At 41.4% G+C, this 22,980-nt stretch overlaps 1 protein-coding gene across 3 annotated transcripts in view; it reads right to left on the bottom strand.

Moving 5' to 3' along the window:
- sema4gb (sema domain, immunoglobulin domain (Ig), transmembrane domain (TM) and short cytoplasmic domain, (semaphorin) 4Gb) overlaps positions 1 to 21,311 on the bottom strand; it is a 41,541-nt gene extending 20,230 nt beyond the window's left edge. For 2 of the 3 annotated variants that reach the window (XR_010892761.1, XM_067370002.1), the window contains exons 1-2: positions 21,217 to 21,311; positions 17,940 to 18,237 (exon numbers count right to left, since the gene is read on the bottom strand). Coding sequence is in view for 2 of the 3 variants with exons in the window: in XM_067370002.1 (XP_067226103.1) it covers positions 17,940 to 18,198 (259 nt within the window). In the remaining variant the exon portion in view is untranslated. The remainder of the gene's footprint in view (positions 1 to 17,939; positions 18,238 to 21,216) is intronic. The other variant, XM_067370003.1, reaches the window with a different exon arrangement.
- Between the last annotated feature and the right edge of the window lie 1,669 nt (positions 21,312 to 22,980).

Genomic DNA, 22,980 nt, shown 5'->3' with positions numbered 1-22,980 from the left:
ACAAAGAAAACATGACCATGGAAACAGAATAATGAAACAAAGCTTTGTGGGTGAAAGAAGTAGAGGAGCATGAGAATATATTGCATGATTTGCATCAATGTGGCAAAACTGTCACATTAATCTAAGATCTAATTTCACTGTAAAAAAGAAATGTTGGCACAATAAAAAGAGTTAGGGAAAGAGAAATCAAAATAGGTGTTCTAAAAGAATAGTGCATTTAGCACTTTCTGTTTTTATGTACAGTGATTTAGTAAATATTAAAACTTATTTGGGTGGTCTGCCTCCTCGAATTAAGGGCATAAAGTAGCCCAGGCACATTCTGAAAAGAAAAGGATTTGTTTTGCCCATCTACAACACTGCGTGCTGAGATTTCCTGCCCCATACTGAGAGACGGGTGGGCTCTACTGATGAGACTTGGCAGTATTAGGCCACATATCAACCGTGGTACCCCTCAAATGCCCTTCCCCTGCCTCGCAAACCACCCAGCCCCCATACACATGCTAAAAGTCTACATCAGCAACAATATACGGTACATCCAGGATCCAGTGTCCAAGCATGGAATATAAAGGATTTGGAATCAGAACTTAAAGGCTTAGTTCACCCAACAATGAAAATTTTGTCATTATTACTCACCCTCAAGTCGTTTTACACCCTTAAGACCTTCGTTCATCTTCGGAACATAAATTAAGATATTTTCCATAAAATCCGATGGCTCATTGAGGCCATTTTTAGAACGACTCTTATGAAGCAGTTCTTTTTAGTGAACTAAAAGCAAAAAGCACAACCAGTGTAGTCTGATTCCTGAATGAATGACTCTTATGAGCCAGTTCTTTTTGGTGGATCAAAAGCAGACATAGCAATTGGAGTAGTCAAATTCCAGAGAGAATGACTCTTATGAAGCAGTTCTTTTTAGAGAACTAAAAGCAAACATGTCCGATTCAGAACAAATGACTCTTGTGAGTTAGTTCTTTTTAGCAAATCAAAAACATATAGCATAACCAGTGTAGTCTAATTCCTGAATGAATGACTTTGAGTCGGTTCTTTTCAGTGAACCAAAATTATACAGCGGAACCAGTGTAGTTTGATTCTCTCTTGTGGGCTGGTTCTTTTTAGTTAATCAAAAGCATCCAGTGTAGTCCAATTCCTAAACAAGTGACTCTTGTGATCTTTTTTTTAGTGAATCAAATGCATACAGCATAACAGGTGTAATACGATTCCAGAACAAATGCCTCTTGTGAGCCATCAAAAACATACAGCATACAACCAGTGTAGTCTGATTCCTGAATGAATGACTGAGTCGATTATTTTTAATGAATCAAAATCATACAGTGCAACCAATGGAGTCTGATTCCTGAATGAATGACTCATATGAGCCAGTTCTTTTTGGTGAATCAAAAGCAGACAGAGTAATCAGTTTAGTCAAATTCCTGAGAGAATGACTCTTATGAAGCAGTTATTTTTTAGAACTAAAAGCAAACAGAATTCTGAAATCGTAGTCCGATTTCAGAACAAATGACTCGTGTGAGTCGGTTCTTTTTGGCGAATCAAAAGCATACAGTGCAACAAGTATAGTCTGATTCCCAAATGAGTGAGTCTTGAGATCTGACTCTTTTTAGCAAATCAAAAACATATAGCACAACCAGTGTAGTCTAATTCCTGAATGAATGACTTTGAGTCGGTTCTTTTCAGTGAACCAAAATTATACAGCGGAACCAGTGTAGTTTGATTCTCTAATAAATGACTCTTGTGGGCTGGTTCTTTTTAGTGAATCAAAAGCATCCAGTGCATCCAGTTTAGTCCAATTCCTAAACAAGTGACTCTTGTGATCTGTTTTTTTTATTTTTTAGTGAATCAAATGCATACAGCATAACCAGTGTAATACGATTCCAGAACAAATGCCTCTGGTGAGCCATTTCTTTATAGTGAATCAAAAACATACAGCACAACCAGTGTAGTCTGATTCCTCAATGAATGACTGAGTCAATTATTTTTAATGAATCAAAATCATACAGTGCAACCAATGGAGTCTGATTCCCGAATTAATGACTCTTATGAGCCAGTTCTTTTTGGTGAATCAAAAGCATACAGAGCAATCAGTTTGGTCAAATTCCTGAGCGAATGACTCTTATGAAGCAGTTCTTTTTTAGAACTAAAAGCAAACAGAGCAAACGGTGTAGTCCGCTTTCCTAACGAATGAATCTTGTGAGCCGGTTCTTTTTAGCAAAACAAACACATACAAACAAGCAGTACAGGTCTAGTGTTTTGAGCTAGTGTGAGAATGAGTGGCAGTATAAACCTAAAAGTCAAGGCCATGAGGATCTAAACTGTCAATCAAAGAAAGGTCGGAACAGACCTACGGGCTGCTGTGCGCGTGAGAGGACCAGAGGCTAATATTACTCATAACAGGAAAGAAACTATTAAGTTATGCAAACACGATTTAAGACCTCGGGCAAAGTGACGACATTCTGTGTGTGTAGTTAATCCTTGTGTCTCATTGTGTAGATAGAGAAAGATAGTGGCTGTAACACACAGTGATGAGTGCAGAGCTGATGATAAACTGAGAGATCACACAAAAGCCTTTGAGCTCAAAGCACATTGTGTGTCCTTGGACCATGTACGCACACAGACACTCATACACACATCCGTAGCCATACCAGTATTGCACTTTAATAACAACATATCAGGATTTACAGGAAAAGGGAAGGCCAGAGTATTAATTTGGACGTACATGCCTGGCAAAGCCTTTATGCTATGTACATCTGACACATTTGTCTCTTGAATGCTTGATTCTAATTAGTCAATCGTGGCACTGAGTAGTCAAATAATTTTGTATAATGACAGCTTAACCTAGCGTTACTTTCAAGTCTCTCATTTGACTTCATGATCTTTTTTTCATATTAATGCAAGTTAGAATACACTCAAAAAAAATGAACTTTCACTGTTGTTAGTTTCACTCAAACCACCTTTGTTCACATTACTTAAAAACTCATGTAACTACATGAATGTAATTTAACTGCGTTCTTTCTACTAAAATTGAGTATTGTCTGCTTTACTTAGTAAGTGTTTGTTCAGTCAACTTAACATTGCTGTGTGAAACGCACACATTATTGTTGACATAACTAACTGTGCAGGGGATCCGTAGTTCCCAGCATGCTTTGCAAGGAACTGCATTAGGAGAGTAAATTTAGGGATTAAAGTGTTATTTTATGTATTTTTCAATAAAGGGAAAGATGTTTTTAGTTTATGTTAGTGTTTAATGTTCAGTTATGTTGGATATTTAGAGTTGTTTCTGTAATGTTTTTGAATTTTGTGGTTACCATCATGCAGAAGAGTGTCGCCTGTGTTTAGGCTGTGTGCACTTATATACGCATGTTTGTAGGATGAAATTCCTGCTCTCAATTCAATTGAGTTTGTTCAATTAGTTATTTTTGAGTGCATTTTGGGGTGAGGGGCTGCATTCTGATATGTTGTATCCTTTTAATTTAAATGATTATTCAAAGAAAAAAAAAATTTCACCTTATGTAATCAACATAACATTATTAAGTAAACTGCACATATAAACGTTATGTAACAGTGACATTCAAATGATTTGTATTTAAATGTTGTCAGCTTTACTTTAATTTCTTTTGTTCATTCAACTAAATAGTTTTTTTGTACAAATTACTCAATATTGTTGCATGGAACCACTTGACGCTTATTTTTTTAAGTAAATCCAACAATTCATTTTTTTGAGTATAGCAGTAAAAATGGCCTTGTATTAATTTTATCATATGGTGAGTATAAAAATGTAAAAAAAAAAAAGGGTTAAAGGGATAGTTCACCCAAAAATGAAAATTATCCCATGATTTACCCAAGCCATCCTAGGTGTAGTCTTCTTTCAGATGAACACAATCAGAGATATATTTAAAAATATCCTTAGTCCTCCAATGGTGATGAATAGAAGGCTGCATTTTGAAGTAAAAAATAATGCATCCATCCATAAAAATTAATCCATACAACTCCGGGTGGTTAATAAAGGCCTTCTGAAGCGAAGAAATGCGTTTTTGTAAGGAAAATATCCATATTTAAATTTAAATTCCATATTCTGTGCAATAAATTTAAGCTCCTCTTTTCTTATATCAAAGTCCTCTGAAATTTCTCTTATAATCCATGACTGGTGATTTGTTTTGCTCTATCCTCTGTGCCTCTGTGTTCGTCATTACGTTGTGCGTCAAGTCAAAGGATACTCTTCCCCCACAAATTGACTTCCGGTCATGCGCCGGAAGCTAGTTATTGACTTTATAAAGTTTTTTCTTACAAAAACGCATCACTTCGCTTCAGAAGCCCTTTATTAACACACTGGATTCATATTGATTACTTTTTTATGGATGAATGCATTATATTTTTACTTCAAAATGCGTCTCTCCATTCACAACCATTATGAACCTTGGAGGACTAAGGATATTTTTAAATATATCTCTGATTGTGTTTGTCTGAAAGAAGATAGTCATATATACACATAGGATGGCTTAAGGGTGAGTAAATCATGGGAAACGTTCATTTTTGGGTGAACTATCCCTTTAACAATTGGAGAAAAAAAAATGAAGGGATGTCGCCTTTGTCAATTATGGCCCAAAGTTATGGAGCACATTAACAATAGATAATAAGAAAGCCAGCTTGCTAAATATTTTTAAAAGAAAGCTAATTTTACTTTAACTTTAAACTAGCAAATGAATTTTCTGGCATTCTTTGTATTGTTTACTTTTATTATTGGTTTTCATTTCCATTTTTTGTTATGCATATTACATTCATTATGGTATTTTAAGTTGTTTTCATGCTTATTGTAATGTTTTTTTATTGTAAAGCACTTTAAGCTGCATTTATTGTATAAATGTGCTGCATAACCTGATATTGCTGAGTTCAACATGTTCCTGGGTCAACATTTTTGTTGATCCTGGAACAACATTCAAATCAACCAATCAGATTTGAGGGACAAGTTTACAGATTATGTTAAGTTTAGGCTTAAAATCATGAACTGATGCTTTTATATCAGTGTTATTCATCTATCATTTCTCTCTGATTTTTGGCATAACTTATGGGTAGGGTTAGGTTTAGGGGTAGGAATGGGGTTAAGACTAAATTTTCAGACTAGAATGTTGTTGTTAAGGATGCTGGTGTAGAGATGAGGCTGATACGGATTTCCACAATCAAACAATACTTTAATGAACACAAAGGCAGAGTACATCCAACATACGGTAACATAAACAGAGAACGGACAAGGAGTGAAGGGAGTGAGTGCAATATATAGGAGTGCTAACAATAGAGTCCAGGTGCAGGTGATCCGTGATGATGAGGAACTGACGAGGGAAGTGTGTGCAGGTGAGGAGAACAGGAGGATTCTGGGAAATGGAGTCCAGGGAAACAAGGGATCTGTAACAGTACCTCCCCCTCCCGGTAGGCGCGTCCTCGCGCCGTAGATGTAACAACCAGGAGGGGGGCGGGCGCCCTGGAGACCTCAAACCGGAGCAGGGGGAGGAGTAGACTGGAGTGGAGGTCTCCAGGGCAGGTCCAAAAACCATGGCAGGTCAGGAGCCGTGGGCAGCCATGGTGGATCAGGAGCCGAAGGCGGCCATGGGGGGTCAGGAGCCGTGGGCAGCCATGGTGGATCAGGAGCCGAAGGCGGCCATGGGGGGTCAGGAGCCGTGGGCAGCCATGGGGGGTCAGGAGCCGTGGGCAGCCATGGCGGGTCAGGTGCAGCGGGCAGCCATGGCGGGTCAGGTGCAGCGGGCAGACATGCAGCGGGAAGACATGGCGGGTCAGGTGCAGCGGGCAGACATGGCGGGTCAGGTGCAGCAGGCCGCCATGGCGGGTCAGGTGCAGCAGGCCGCCATGGCGGGTCAGGGACCGAAGGCTTCATGCCGTAGTGCCCAGGCGGCGCTGAAGGACCGGCGGGAGATGGCGGAATCCATGGCTCCGCCGACCGAAGCGCAGCCGGGGCTCCAGAAGGCCGCAGTTGAACACAGACGACAGACAACAAAGTGAACACCAGGGGGAGTGAGGAAGCCAACTGGAAACGAGGGATGGAGGGACGGAGCGGAGACGGAGGAGTGCAGTCCAGAGGGGAGGGCAGGCTGACGAGGGACCAAGGTGTGAACGGGGGCAGGATGGAGACTTGTGAGGCTGGAGGACTGATGGGCAACGGTGGAGCAGAGGGAGGTTGGAGCCAGGGTGTAGGTAATCGCCCAGAGGTCCGAGGTGGAGATCTGGGCGAGGGGGCTTGAGGTGGAGGTTCAGTACAAACACAAATGGATGGAGGTGGGAGAGGGAGGCAGGGAGGGTAAACAGTCTTAGGGCTGTATGTTGTTTCAACCACAAAGTTCATAATAGGGGCTGGCTCGGCGGCGGCTGGAGCTGAGGGCTCGGCGGCGGCTGAGACTGGAGCTGAGGTCTCGGCGGCGGCTGAGACTGGCGCCGCCGCTTGCTCGGAGGCGGAGACTGGCGCCGCCGCTTGCTCGGAGGCGGAGACTGGCGCCGCCGCTTGCTCGGAGGCGGAGACTGGCGCCGCCGCTTGCTCGGAGGCGGAGACTGGCGCCGCCGCTTGCTCGGAGGCGGAGACTGGCGCCGCCGCTTGCTCGGAGGCGGAGACTGGCGCCGCCGCTTGCTCGGAGGCGGAGACTGGCGCCGCCGCTTGCTCGGAGGCGGAGACTGGCGCCGCCGCTTGCTCGGAGGCGGAGACTGGCGCCGCCGCTTGCTCGGAGGCGGAGACTGGCGCCGCCGCTTGCTCGGAGGCGGAGACTGGCGCCGCCGCTTGCTCGGAGGCGGAGACTGGCGCCGCCGCTTGCTCGGAGGCGGAGACTGGCGCCGCCGCTTGCTCGGAGGCGGAGACTGGCGCCGCCGCTTGCTCGGAGGCGGAGACTGGCGCCGCCGCTTGCTCGGAGGCGGAGACTGGCGCCGCCGCTTGCTCGGAGGCGGAGACTGGCGCCGCCGCTTGCTCGGAGGCGGAGACTGGCGCCGCCGCTTGCTCGGAGGCGGAGACTGGCGCCGCCGCTTGCTCGGAGGCGGAGACTGGCGCCGCCGCTTGCTCGGAGGCGGAGACTGGCGCCGCCGCTTGCTCGGAGGCGGAGACTGGCGCCGCCGCTTGCTCGGAGGCGGAGACTGGCGCCGCCGCTTGCTCGGAGGCGGAGACTGGCGCCGCCGCTTGCTCGGAGGCGGAGACTGGCGCCGCCGCTTGCTCGGCGGCGGAGACTGGCGCCGCCGCTTGCTCGGCGGCGGAGACTGGCGCCGCCGCTTGCTCGGCGGCGGAGACCGGGGAACTTGGCGCCGGCGGAGACTGGGGAACTTGCTCGGCGGCGGAGACTGGCGCCGCCGCTTGCTCGGCGGCGGAGACTGGGGAACTTGGCTCGGCGGCGGAGACTGGGGAACTTGGCTCGGCGGCGGAGACTGGGGAACTTGGCTCGGCGGCGGAGACTGGCGCCGCCGCTTGGCTCGGCGGCGGAGACTGGCGCCGCCGCTTGCTCGGCGGCGGAGACTGGGGAACTTGGCTCGGCGGCGGAGACTGGGGAACTTGGCTCGGCGGCGGAGACTGGGGAACTTGGCTCGGCGGCGGAGACTGGGGAACTTGGCTCGGCGGCGGAGACTGGGGAACTTGGCTCGGCGGCGGAGACTGGGGAACTTGGCTCGGCGGCGGAGACTGGGGAACTTGGCTCGGCGGCGGAGACTGGGGAACTTGGCTCGGCGGCGGAGACTGGGGAACTTGGCTCGGCGGCGGAGACTGGGGAACTTGGCTCGGCGGCGGAGACTGGGGAACTTGGCTCGGCGGCGGAGACTGGGGAACTTGGCTCGGCGGCGGAGACTGGGGAACTTGGCTCGGCGGCGGAGACTGGGGAACTTGGCTCGGCGGCGGAGACTGGGGAACTTGGCTCGGCGGCGGAGACTGGGGAACTTGGCTCGGCGGCGGAGACTGGGGAACTTGGCTCGGCGGCGGAGACTGGGGAACTTGGCTCGGCGGCGGAGACTGGGGAACTTGGCTCGGCGGCGGAGACTGGGGAACTTGGCTCGGCGGCGGAGACTGGGGAACTTGGCTCGGCGGCGGAGACTGGGGAACTTGGCTCGGCGGCGGAGACTGGGGAACTTGGCTCGGCGGCGGAGACTGGGGAACTTGGCTCGGCGGCGGAGACTGGGGAACTTGGCTCGGCGGCGGAGACTGGGGAACTTGGCTCGGCGGCGGAGACTGGGGAACTTGGCTCGGCGGAGACTGGAGAACTTGGCTCGGAGGAGACTGGGGTTGAGGGCCATTTCATCCCCTCAAATACAATTAAAATCCCCACAGGCACTGGAGCTGGCTCTGTGGGGACTGGAGCTGGCTCTGGAGACACTGGAGCGGGCTCTGGAGACACTGGAGCGGGCTCTGGAGACACTGGAGCGGGCTCTGGAGACACTGGAGCGGGCTCTGGAGACACTGGAGCGGGCTCTGGAGACACTGGAGCGGGCTCTGGAGACACTGGAGCGGGCTCTGGAGACACTGGAGCGGGCTCTGGAGACACTGGAGCGGGCTCTGGAGACACTGGAGCGGGCTCTGGAGACACTGGAGCGGGCTCTGGAGACACTGGAGCGGGCTCTGGAGACACTGGAGCGGGCTCTGGAGACACTGGAGCGGGCTCTGGAGACATTGGGGCCGCTTTCTTCCTCCTCCTCCGCTTACTGGGCCCAGTAGCGGAATATGGGTCCAGCCTGGGGCAGGCAGGGAGATCGCTGGAAAGGTGTGCGGAGGAAGCCGGAGGTTGACTGACTGGCCCGGCCAACCGTGTTTCTGGATGGACCGGACGACAACACTGATCCTGAACCTCTTCCACAAAGAATTTGGAGCCATTTAACCACAAAATTAAATTGATAGTTTCGCTTAAGGAGAAACAAAAAACAGGTTCATCAAAACGGATAGTGTCGTCATCCAATCCATCCAAAAACAGGGAGATCAAAACTGCTTCAGGCCAGTCAGACAAATAAGCAAGCTCAACGAACTCCTCCACATACCTCTCCAGCGAACGTCCTACCTGCAGGAGCCCAATAAGGCGATCGCTGGCTGTCAGGGTGAGAGGCGTTGGAGGAGCTGGATCCAGGGAGCTGGGGAAAGTCTCCATTTTTTTTCCCTGTGAAAATCCAACGTTTTTGGTCCGTTCTTCTGTTACGGTATGCTGGTGTAGAGATGAGGCTGATACGGATTTCCACAATCAAACAATACTTTAATGAACACAAAGGCAGAGTACATCCAACATACGGTAACATAAACAGAGAACGGACAAGGAGTGAAGGGAGTGAGTGCAATATATAGGAGTGCTAACAATAGAGTCCAGGTGCAGGTGATCCGTGATGATGAGGAACTGACGAGGGAAGTGTGTGCAGGTGAGGAGAACAGGAGGATTCTGGGAAATGGAGTCCAGGGAAACAAGGGATCTGTAACAGTTGTTCCAGGATCAACAAAATATGTTGACCCAGGAACGCATGTCATTCCATTGTTTTCATATTGTTTTCTATGACAACAACAGCTTGCTACTGCTTTGCATGCTTTAACTTTGTATTTTCATATGCACAATAAGATGTGATGGTTTATTGCTGTCATTATTATATTGTGTATTAAGAACTACATTTATTTTAATGCATAAATCTCAAAACTTAAATAAACAATACATTTATGTTATTTATTTTAGGCTATTTGCATTTATATCTGTTTAAAATGTGAGGACCGGGAAGAGAGTTCACACATAGGCTTAAACAAAAGAAATTACAATAATATGACATGATAAAATACATTTTCATCAAATTATTTGTAACACAATATGAACGCAATTTCTAATAAACACTTTCTTTTGGAACGGTTACGGCGTAACATAACATTATGGCAAACATGGGACTCACGAAAAAAAAGAAAAAAAAAACAGCCTGTGGGCTGCTAGATAGGTACACTAACTGCCCTATTGCACCAGTCTATAAAAACAAGCGGACTCTGTGCATCACTGGGGGAACAAATCCATGAGCAGAGTCAACACAGCGCCCAAGGCCTCCTGTTGTGTTCTAGCAGTGTGTTTATGTGGTTTGTTTACTGTTCCCTATAAGACTTGAACCAAGTTTCAACCACAAAACCTTTGTGCCAAGCCGGTAATATGCAAATTGTGCACAATGGATGTGTTTGTCTGTATGAACTTGAAATAGGAGCATATTCTTCTTATATTAGAGTATATGTGTGTATGAATATATGACATGAAAATATGACAGTGTGTGGGTGGGTGTGTATATGGCCCAAGGACACACTACAATGGGTAAGTATTGTAGCTCTCACCTAATGCTACAAACCGATGCATTTTTGTGCATCTGTCTGTGTGTGACTTGACTGTTGACTCACGCCACCCCTGGACCAAACAAACTTGGCCGAGCAGCCACAGTGGTCCTGTGTCCAATCAGAATCGTGTTTGCTAGGGAGCAAGCACTGACTAAATAAATACTGACACTGCCGGGTGAGAACAGTCAGCTGCAGACGTGATCAACATTACACAACCATGGTCCAGCTTTACCAGGACTACAAAATATACTCAATCCCATTAATAGGACATCTCACAGTACTGCTTTAATAATTCACACACTAACACTAATCGGGATCTGTATTTTATTATGTACCAAAACCATGTAATATGAGCCCAGGAAGTTTGCACAGGCTGTTAAATTGACATTTATCTAAGTTTTATATTTGAAAACATTAAGTGTAACTATACAAACATGATTAAATGGAACTTGACATTTAATAGATGTTTTTCATTTCAAATCATTGACTTACTGTGAACTTACTGCAGTTCTGCTTCAGCAACCTTTTGATAAATATCTTGCCCAAAAAGCAATAATGGTCATTGATTGGTTCCAGTTCTTGGCATTGAACTGATCATCAACCATGTGGCAACCACTGAGAGTTCAGAGTCCAAATCAAGCTCGAACCAGGTTCCCAGAGATTAGTAATTTGTCTGTCTGAACTGGAAGTGAAAATGCTGTCAATCACAGGCAATCTGGAATTCTGGACCAATGAGCTTTCACAGTGGGTGGAGCTACCAAATAAGATGCAACAGAAATAAAAAATAAGATAATAATAACAACAGAATCCAGGAGTCTGGAGATGAGTTTTAAAAATAACTTGACAGTGTCTTAAAAGGATAACATTTTTTGTTAGATTACAAACAAAACAAATGGAACTAAAAAATATATAAGAAAAAAATTAGCTGAGCATTGTGATTTCATAGTTACGACACAATGTAAAATACAAAAAGAATTTGAAAAGAGTCATAAGTTTTAAATATTGTTTCTTGGCAGGGAAATTTAGTTTTTGGTTGGAGAGGAAAGCAAAAACTGGTTTTATAGGGGATCTATAATGCCACCTTTTTTCCCCAGATGTAATTTAAGTCTCTGGTGTCCCCAGAATGTGTCTGAAAAGTTTCAGCTCAAAATACCTCACAGATCATTAATTATACAATGTTGTAAATACCCATTTTGTGTGTGTGTCTTTAAATGCAAATGAGCTACTCCTTGGATTAGCACTTCCTTCAACAGCTCCTGCCTGCATCAGATACTCTGCCAAATACTAACAAACCATCTATTTGGTTTTGATTATCATCTATATTGCGATCACGGTCATTCTTCATCCTGAAAGTTTATTATCTGCATGCGTTTTAAAGCTTTATCAGTTTAAACCTTCTAATTTATCATTTTCTGAGCACACATTTGAAGCACGTGCACAGAAAGCTGGCTGTCAGATGGCACGTCTCGTGAGTATTAAACTAACTTCTCTTTCATGCTTTATTGTGCTTAAACTGTCAAATACACACAGGGTTACGTCAAAAACACAAAGTTCACAATGTGATGTCACATTGTACAGAAAATGAAATCGGCTTGTTCTATGAGACTGTTGAGGTTTTATGGGGATTTAAGAGGTCCTTGATTATGATTTCACATTTTTAACTTTAGTTAGTGTGTAATGTTGCTGTTTGAGCATAAATAACATCTGAAAAGTTACGATGCTCAAAGTTCAATGTAAAGGGTGATTTTTTCTTTTACAGAAAGCGCTTTTTAAAGGTGCCATCAAATTGAAAATATAGTTAAATAACAAGAGTTCAGTACATGGAAATGACATTCAGTGAGTCTCAAACTCCATTGTTTCCTCCTCCTCATATAAATCTCATTTGTTTAAAAGACCTCCGAAGAACAGGCAAATCTCAACATAACACTGACTGTTACGTAACAGTCGGGGTGTACGCCCCCAATATTTGCATATGCCAGCCCATGATCGAGGCATTACACAAGGGCAGAACGTCTGGATCTGTGCAGAGCTGAATCATCAGACTAGGTAAGCAAGCAAGGACAACAGCGAAAAATGTCAGATGGAGCAATAATAACTGACATGATCCATGATAACATGATATTTTTAGTGATATTTGTAAATTGTCTAAGTGTTTCGTTATCATGTTGCTAATGTACTGTTAAATGTGGTTAAAGTTACCATCGTTTCTTACTGTATTCACGGAGACAAGAGCCGTCGCTATTTTCACTTTTAAACACTTGCAGTCTGTATAATTCATAAACACAACTTCATTCTTTATAAATCTCTCCAACAGTGTAGCATTAGTCGTTAGCCATGGAGCACTATCAAACTCATTCAGAATCAAATATAAACATCCAAATAAGTACTATACTTACGCAATTAGACATGCTGCATGACGAACACTTTGTAAAGATCCATTTTGAGGGTTATATTAGCTGTGTGAACTTTGTTTATGCAGTGATAGAGTCGAGAGCTCGGGAGGGGGCGGAGAGCGTGAGCAATTAAAGGGGCCGCAGCCCTGAATCGGTGCATTTCTAATTATGCCTCAAAATAGGCAGTTAAAAAAGCTGCAACTTCACAGACACATTCAGGGGACACCTTAGACTTATATTACATCTTGTAAAAAACATTCAATGGCACCTTTAAGGACTATAACAAACAGCTGGTAGGGACTACAATGAGCTTCTTCCTAGGTTGGTGACATCACAAACCCCAAAATTTACATCAACCCTGCCCCTGGGAACATGCAACAAAGAGTGTGAGGCCATGTTAGGCCGCTTTAGAAGAGAAGAAGAGTTGTAGAACAGTGTTGTTGCCATGCCGTCATTTTACGCCAGACTGCTTCACAAACGAGGGTCAATTCAACACTGGATTTGCACAAAAGTTTAACATGACGACACATGCTAGTCGATGAGTTGAATCAACTCCACAGAAACTCCATAAATTTATCCACTAGCCATTCAGAAATGTCCAGATGCATTCTAAAGTTGTAACTTATTCCTGAGTCTCTCCAATCGTAATTTTGGCTGCGTGAGATTCTCCAGCTTTGTTGTTGTTGAGCAACCGAAGCACAAGCTGTTACAGCTCCACCCTCTTCTGGAAATGGGGAGCAGCAGCTCATTTGCATTTAAAGGGACACACAAAAACAGCATGTTTTTGCTCACACACAAATAAGGGCAAATTTGTCAAGCTATAATAAATTATATTTTGAGCTGAAACTTCACAGACACATTCTGGGGACACCAGAGACTTGTATTACATATTGTAAACGGGTCATAATAGGTCCCCTAAAAAAAAAGTGGGTGGCTTTTTATCATTATAAGGTAGTTGTGTACACTCACTTATGTTCAAACAACATGTAAAAGTTAATTTTGCATAATAGGTCCCCTTTTAAAATGGACCCAAAGTCCAGGAAGCAAATGTAGGGAAAAACAAACACAAGCAATTCTCTATTAGAACAATAAAATAAATCTCAGACACACTTTTTTGCATAATGCAAGATATAATTTGTAGCATAATGCAATGTAAACAAATGTGTTTTTATTATTGATGTTATTTCTGTACTAAAAGAAGGAAGTAGATGCCACCGCTCAAATCCTGTCACCAAGACAACAGCAACCCCCACGCAGCTAAAACCCCCTCCATCTGAGGGCTGGATTCTGTGGGTTTGGATTATCAAGCCTACCTTTTTATTAGTCTCAGAGGAGAGCTATAACTCTTGTTTACAACAAAAAGTGAATGTTAGATGTGTATTTTAAATGCCTTTTCTGTGATCCTCAGTGTTTTCAAGAAATGTTACCTTGCTTGCCGAACAGTTATACAGATATAGCTCTTTTCTACAAACCTCCTGACCTTACACGATAACTCTCATACTGTGATTCTTTTTATCAGACGTTCAGCAGAAACTACCCACACCTTTTGACCAATGAATTTCCATGACTTTTTCCATGTCTTTAGCGATAGCTGGATAAGGATATATATTTATACAAACGCACATTACATTTCCATGACTAAAATTATTTCTACAAAATTACAAGGTCTCAAGGTCTTTAGACATCAATAGACAGACATACAAAGTCAGAGATAGACTTTATCTCTAAAGACCCCAGATGCACTTTTCCCCTTGTCCTACTACCCCAGACGAATTACACATGTATACATATTTCATTTCAGCATTACTTCAGGTCTGCTAAGCACTACAAAAACCAGACAACCAAGAACCCAATGACCTGAAGATAAAAAGAAAACACTCAATCTACTCAAAACCACTACAGCAAACCATTAAAGCAAGTTAGCACCTTTTGTTACACCCTCATTGTGCTCATTTTTAATTTAAAATTTTAACATTCTCCCTGTATAGACATATTGTGAGACACAAATTTGATTTAACAGAGAAAATACGCTCCTACATTTATGTGTACACTCTCCCTTCTCATTCTGTATGCTCTAGCTCTACCTCTCATCCCAAGAGAGACCAAATATAGGTCAAGGACTTGAGTCAACCAGGGCAAGGAGAAAAATACAATAATGGAGACAAAATTACATGAACAAAATCTGCAGTGTGTGAGCACAAATGGATTGAGCTATTATGCAGCAGAAATCTTTAGCAACACTTCAGTTTAAGTAGCTGAGTGAGTGGGTAAAGATGTATGAAAGATGTCAAAACATGCTTAATCATTTTACAAGTATGTCAATTTTCTTACATGCAATAAAGTAAAAAACTGACGTATATATCATTTTAAGATGGTTAAAAAGGCTTTATATTCAGCTTTTCAGAGTCATTCATAGACTGATTCCACCTAAAATGTAAACACTGGCTCTGTAAGCACTATCAAAACATCAATCTATTTGTTCAAGCACCCCGACCAGCCAGAAATAGGAAAATTGGCTTAAACGATGGAGTGAGTCTGTGGTGATAAATACACATTTATCTTAATCAGTGCAGTCAGATGGCAAATCTACTCCGAGAGAACATTCAGCTATAGAAAAAGCTTGGGCTTTATTCCAAATTGTAGGCATTATTCATCAATAACAGCTATTAACGTTCACCTACATTTATTGGAAACCCATTTGGTGCAAAAACATAAAGACAACAAGCTGTGGCAGATTTAAGAGCATCAGTGAGGCCCTGCGCTGAGAGGCCTGGCTCACAATCACTTTGTCTAGGCCTCTTAAAGGTGCCATTGAATGTTTTTTTACAAGATGTAATATAAGTCTAAGGTGTCCCCTGAATGTGTCTGTGAAGTTTCAGCTCAATTTTTTTTTATAAATTTTTTTAACTGCCTATTTTGGGGCATCATTAAATATGAGCCGATTCGTGCTTTGCGGCCCCTTTAATTCTCGTGCTCTCCGCCCACGGAGCTCGTGCTTGCCTTGAACAGCAAGTTGACACAGCTAATATAACCCTCAAAATGGATCTTTACAAAGTGGTTGTCATGCAGCATGTCTAATCGCGTAAGTATAGTATCTATTTGGATGTTTAAATTGATTCTGAATGAGTTTGATAGTGCTCCGTGGCTAACGGCTAATGCTACACTGTTGGAGAGATTTATAAAGAATGAAGTTGTGTTTATGAATTATACAGACTGCAAGTGTTTAAAAAATGAAAATAGCGACGGCTCTCTTGAAACAATGGTTACTTCAACCACATTTAACAGTACATTAGCAACATGCTAACGAAACATTTAGAAAGACAGTTTACAAATATCACTAAAAATATCATGATATCATGGATCATGTCAGTTATTATTGCTCCATCTGCCATTTTTCACTATTGTCCTTGCTTGCTTAACTAGTCTGATGATTCGGCTGTGCTGCTCCAGACGTTAATGCCTGCCCTTGTGTAATGCCTTTCATAATGTTGGGAACATGGGCTGGCATATGCAAATACTGGGGCGTACACCCCGACTGTTAGGTAACAGTCGGTGTTATGTTGAGATTCGCCTGTTCTTCGGAGGTCTTTTAAACAAATGAGATTTACATAAGAAGGAGGAAACAATGGAGTTTGAGACTCACTGTATTGACCTTACTTACTGACCTCTTTGGTAAACACTTTGGTATGTAATGGCCACTATATGTGCAGTATACTCTATAGTTCAAAGGTTTAGGGTTGGTAAGATTTTGTAATGTTTATGAAAGAAGTCTCTTATGTTCACCAAGACTGCATTAATTTGATCAAAAAATACAGTAATATTGTGTCATATTATTACAATTTAAAATATCTGCTTTCTATTTTAATACATTTTACAATGTAATTTATTCCTAAGATGACAAAGCTGAATTTTCATCATCATTACTCCAGTCTTCAGTCATGATCCTTCAGAAATCATTCTAATATGCTGATCTGCTGCTCAAGAAACATTTCTTATTATCATCAATGTTGAAAACAGTTGTGCTGCTTAATATTTTTTCAGAATTCTTTGATAATTAGTTTAATTTTTTTTTTTTTGATAGTTTAGTTGATAAAAACTAGTTAGATGCATTTTTTTCTATTTATTTCCTTTGTTTGGTGCTCGCCTTCCCAACTGGTCTGATTTGTATTGTTGTGATTTGTTGTTATTGATTTTTTCCCTTTTTTTATTTGGCACTGTACACTTTGAAAAATACATTTTTCAAATTGAATCAATAGTACGGTCTATATCCTTCTCTTTTACTGCCATTCCATCATTTTGAAACACACACACATTTTCTTTTTAATATTACACTCCCTTTTACGCCTATCCAATATTTCTCCAACATCTAAGGGACATAACAAATAGAAAGTTCAAAAGATCAGCATTTATTTGAAGTATAATTTTGTAACACAGTCTTTACGGTCTATTTAGATTTTTAATGCATCCTTGCTGAATAAAAGTATTAATTTCTTTCTTTCAAAAAAAAAAAAAAATATATATTACTGACCCCAAAATTTTGAAAGGTGGTGTATATAAATGGGATACATTTACTATAGCAGGGTATGTACACTACATGATAACTAACCTCACAGGAGTGAGTGTGACCTAATCTCACTTTATATTCTCACAGCATCTGCTGTGTGAATCTCATGAACTGGGCCAGGACAAGTGAGAAGGGCCGTTTAATAATATCCAGAAACTGACATAGCCTCCAGCACTTCAGGCAAAACAATGTCAAACATATTCAGCACAGCCCATGAATGAAGCAAAACACACCTGTTACCTTTATTGACAATGGAAACTAAGTAAATGACTAAGTAAATGGCCTCATGATGTATAATTCAAGGTTTAATATTTATTCAAATCTTTTTTAATAAGAATATAAGCTATTGAAACATACCAAGTGCATGCTATGTAACACTACAATCTGATATTGAGGTAATTGCATCAAGCAAAATTCAGAAATGAAGAATTGGCTTTCTTTAATTTTGGAATTTGGAGTGACAAGAAGAGAAATTTACTGAATTGCAATTCAAAGAACTTCAACACACATAATGCATTGTGTTGTTTCACCCTGGTTTATTTATTTTTCATGAACTATTTATTTATTTTTACTATACAAAAATGTCAATTCAATGAAGGCCAATGTTCTAGGCAATCTCAATTCTGTTCTTAATGGTGCACAAAACAGAATTACATGTAAAGAGCCTTACCATTGACATGTACAGTTGTTCTGGGGGTGACATCCACATCAAGGACTGGTCCAAATGGAAAACCCCAAATGACGGATATTAGGTGTCCGAGCCCCACTAGCATGGAGGTTAGCAGTTTGGTCTGCCCCATGATCAAAAGGATGCACTTAGGTTCTGCTAGGATCCAGGCAGGTCCTTCCAGCAACACTCTGCTGAAGATAATGTGGTGTAATTGATGCTGATTCACTAGAACAGGCTCCCCTTCCAGCAGTGCAGTCATGGGCTGCTAACTCATCCTTGCTCTGTCAAAGGTTTCCCGCTGCATTGGCAAGATAAAATGAGTAAGACTTTTCCTTCCTGAGATGCATATCAAGAGCAGATGGGTTGATGAGAAAGCACATCATAAACAAATGCATCCACTAAACATTTCATAGTGCAATGCATGTCTGCTGAATTATTATCAAACTCTACAGAGATGTTAAAAAGTCTCCGGGTATCACATAAAAAATGTGCAACACAATTCACATTCCTGTAGCTGGTACAGCATTGTGCTCAGAAAAAGCTCATGGATTTGTTTCTCAGGGAACACACATCTTGATGAAATGCACTTATAAATGTGGATTGAAGCAACATCATGATCACTGATGCATTTGATGCACTTTAGAGCAGCATAACCATTTTCTTCACTTTCCAAGTACATCATGCATATAAGATGGCAATAAAATGGTTAATATTGAAGGGACGACAATAAAACAATACAAAGCTTTTTCTTGGACACACTGCGTCCAGGCAGTCATTTTAAAATATTTTTCTGGCATGGACTCTGGATGTGGAGGATGCACAATTTTTGGCTTTGGAGAACTGCATCAAAAGCAAATTTTGTAGCTTTTGATTCAATTTAGAGTCAGTAAACTTCATTTCAAAACACTTAGTCTCACAAAAATGCTTTGTATATTATGAGGTATCGCTTAAATGTGTTTGTTGTCTAGAAGCACCATTATGTGACAGTGAAATGGATATGGATGCAGTGGATATAGATACAATATATGCAGCCAGTACAGAGCACACTGAAGTCTATATAAATGGCTTTGCTTTGCTCCAGTTTCTTGTACCTTGCTGGAAAGCTGCTGGGTTAATGCAAATCACACAGTTCCATCTATACACTGTAAACACATGCGTTAACACCTCTCCTGTTACAATAAGCACCCTTCTCAGGGTAGCATTGAATAGCAAGACATCCCCCCTAAACATGTTACATGCTGGAAATGTACATTTGCCTAAGGTCTGCAAAAAAAACTACTCCAATGGCCAATCAAAAATAGTCCAAAAGTAGCCAAATGACCACATCCCACATATCAAAACTCAAAATTTGCCATCCACATGCCTAAAATACATATTTAACAGTCACTGTTATGCAAATTAAAAAACACCATATCGCAGTGATCATAAACACAAATCATATAGGCTCCCTACCAGTGGCCTTCCTCCACAAAACTAAATATCTATCACAGTTTTATCATTGGTAGAATGAAGCATTTCAGTCAAATATAACTGATGCAATGTCATACCTTTAAAAAAATCAACCCACGGCAACAGTTTACACATGGCCCAGACATGGCAACCCTGATTTGTCTGTCTGCATCTACACTATCCCCCAGGTTCACATCACAGACAAGGCTTAAGCCTAGTCCCAGACTAAAATGCATGTTTGAGCTGTTTTAACTGAAAGCAGCTTGCACCAACGTATCTTAAAATATGTCGTTGTTTTGTTTCAAGATGCGCACCAGTAATGTTTTTTTTTATAAAAGCTAAATGTCCTAATTTAACTAAGGCCTAATCCTGGCTTAATCAAAGCCCTGTCTGTGAAACCAGGCCTTTATTCTGTAATTAGTGCATACAGAAGCATCAAGCATAGAAGGTCATGAAATAAGAAATCATTTCTGATATAGCCATCTGTCAGGCGAACAATATAAATACTATATTTCGAGTCTGACATTTCCACAGATGGTGAAGAAATACCTCCAATCACCCAAATGTGGGATTTTATGGCATATCTCACTAATTCGCCATCTGCACTTAATCTAGTTTAGCTGCACTGAAAGAGTCAAAAGATTTTCAAGTCTTATTTCAATATCTCTCATAAATATTGATTACTGCATGCCGAAATGCATTGCATTTGTTTTCATTTATAATTTATTGTTAGTTATAATTATGTATGTCAAAATAGTTCAAGCTTGCATTCCATCAGACATTATCACTAATTCTCCTATGAAAGCAGTTTTGATGTAAATAAATAACATGTTTGATTTGATGTAATGGAAAGAATGAACTATTCAAGAATGCACTAGACAAGATTAACAGACAAAGTTACTTTGATGCCATTAATGAGTGCATTATCTGTCTACTTAATGAGTTAATTAAATCAAAAGACAAGGGCACTGTTTCTGAAGATGTTTTCATGGCTTGGTTGCCAAAAAAATGTCATGCACCAGCTTAGGACGGTTTTGTGCCAACATCCCTTAACTGGATTGAGGTGAGCTCTGTGAAAGCCCATGAGAGTTGAGACATTCCCCATTAGAACAAAACAATCAAAATGGGGGATGTTATTTGGTTTCACTGAATTCATTATCTGAAATTTCTAAACACATCTTTTAAATAATCTGATCCACTCTTTCTGTCATCCTCTGGCACAGAGATGCAATTTTACTTATTTCTGAATTATTAGAAAAATTATTAAAAATATTAATTTATTCCAGCACAGAAAAAAGGACATAAACACTAAACTCTGGCCCTAATAAATACTGCACAGATCGAAAGCATGCTAATAATTTAGTAGGTCTACATTTTATTAATAATCAATATTAGTTGAGCAAGGTAGAAGTAATTATGAATAGACTTGAAATGCTAAATTGAAGCAATTTTGATTTACACATGTATTTTTCAATTCCTGGTCAACTTTCAGAATAAAAAGGAGCTCACAATAACTGACATCTCTGATACGTCTGATAAATCCCTCAGTGTCAAATAGATACTCGACTTTTATGACCATTATGAAAAAAAGTGTTTTAGTTTGTTACGGCGTGTGGTCTACATCAGATTGCACACCACTGCGGTATTTTTAAGGACACTTCTGGCACTCATTCCCAGTCACCTTCACCTGCGTGTAGACACCCCAGCAGGCTCCGCATACATTACAACAGATTATGCGCAACGATACAAACCAATAACTACACAAATGTAATAAAAAAAGCACATGAAAAATGTCAGAGATGTATCATAAACACTGTAGTTACATTACCTCAGTGTTTCAGAAAAAGTAAGCGTCAGTCACCCTGTGTTTCCATAGGATTCCCCGTTGTGCTGCTAATGATGCCTCTGCTCTGGAGATCTGACTGTACTGCGCTGCACGCACATGCGGTTCCTCAGAACAGACTCAGGTGAAGCCAAGCCACGCCTCTTGGGTAATATTAATGAGAGGCCACGCCTCCTCTACTTTGTGTCGCAGTGTCACTTCTCTGATGCATATGTAGGTTTAAAGCAATTTAGATTTATTCCTTTTTTTTTTTTTGAGAATGCAATGGACTTGCGTGCATTCACAGGGAATAGAGGGTTAAATGTGCGACCGTTGTGACACGGATCCAGTCGCTTCATTTGTATTGGTTGCCACCTAGAGGTTGGTATTAAAAATGCAACATGTAGAGGACGCCGGGGCTAGTTGTCACATGGAAAGTGGGTAAGCTGTTATTTCAGCAACTATAAGGTTACGAAATTCCATTGACATAAATGCTTGTTTTTTTAGAAATGGTTTCCGAATGTTGGTTTTAAACACCTCTTAAATTAAACTTTTTTTGTCTTCCAAAATAAAATTCCAATATCATATTTGAGCTAGGCCTATATCTTCACATAAACAAACAAACACAATAGATCATTTTTAAACAAAAAATTGATCTTTTTAAACAAACCCAGCAAGCAATTTTATGTCTAAAAGACGTCTAATAGCCGTCAAAACACAGCCCTGACATTTAGGCTAAAACGAGGCAAAATTTGGGCAGTCCGTGAAAATCTAATAGACGTCTAACCATAACCCAAGAGTAGTCATCAATTAGACCGCTATTGAATGACTATATATTTATGTCTAATATACAGTGAATATTGTTCTAGGCTAAAACAAGGCTGAATTTGGGCTGTCAGTGAAAATTTAATAGCAGCCTAAAGAATAACCTAATGTAACCGCAGCCCAAGAATAGACTAGTCATCAAATATACAGCTAATGAATGACTACATATATACATGTTATAAACAACCAAAATAATGTCTAAAGGATACTTTTCACTTAAAGGTGATAGAGGATTTTTTCGTCGACTGAGAAACCAAAGACTGTTAGTGAGTTTTTGAAATGAGCGCATGCGTAAGAACAACCCCCCTCCTTCACAGCTAATTTCAAAGGAACGCCTGACAAAACTCGTGCACGAGTATTGGAACACGAGTGTTTACCACCGGCATTCGCTGTATCATGTTTTTTGGATTCATTATGTCGGACTCACCGCAGGTAACTCATAATCTGCACTTGTTATTCCTGTCTCCTGACAAAAACATTGCATGCGGCGCAGTGGAGTGTGGAAAGTTACTGGAGCGCGCTCGTCTCTCACAAGGAACGTCACGGCAGTGATTGACAAGCCAGAGGGCCAATCGTTTACGCGGTGATCGCGTAAATGATTGGCTAATGTTTTTAAGGCCCTACCTCGTGCACAGATGATGTATATTAATATTATTCCTTTCAGTACACCTAATAAATAGTCTTTTATCAGTTAGTAAAGACAGTTTCAAGTAATATTGCAAAAATGTATAAAACAAAACATCCTCTTTAGCACCTTTAAATATAACAGGTTCTCATAAATGACAATCCATTCAAACAAATTAAATACAAAAATGTTTTATTTAGAAAAAGAACTCAAGATAATACAAAATGAAAAATAAATAATAAATAAAATTTTACAAATACAATACAATTTTATATATATATATATATATATATATATATATATATATATATATATATATA

The sequence above is a fragment of the Chanodichthys erythropterus genome, chromosome 19 (assembly GCF_024489055.1).
Source record: "Chanodichthys erythropterus isolate Z2021 chromosome 19, ASM2448905v1, whole genome shotgun sequence".
In the NCBI taxonomy this organism is placed as follows: Eukaryota; Metazoa; Chordata; class Actinopteri; order Cypriniformes; family Xenocyprididae; genus Chanodichthys; species Chanodichthys erythropterus.
The sequence above is the reverse complement of the archived record's forward strand: the minus strand, read 5'-3'. Positions and strand labels throughout refer to the sequence as shown.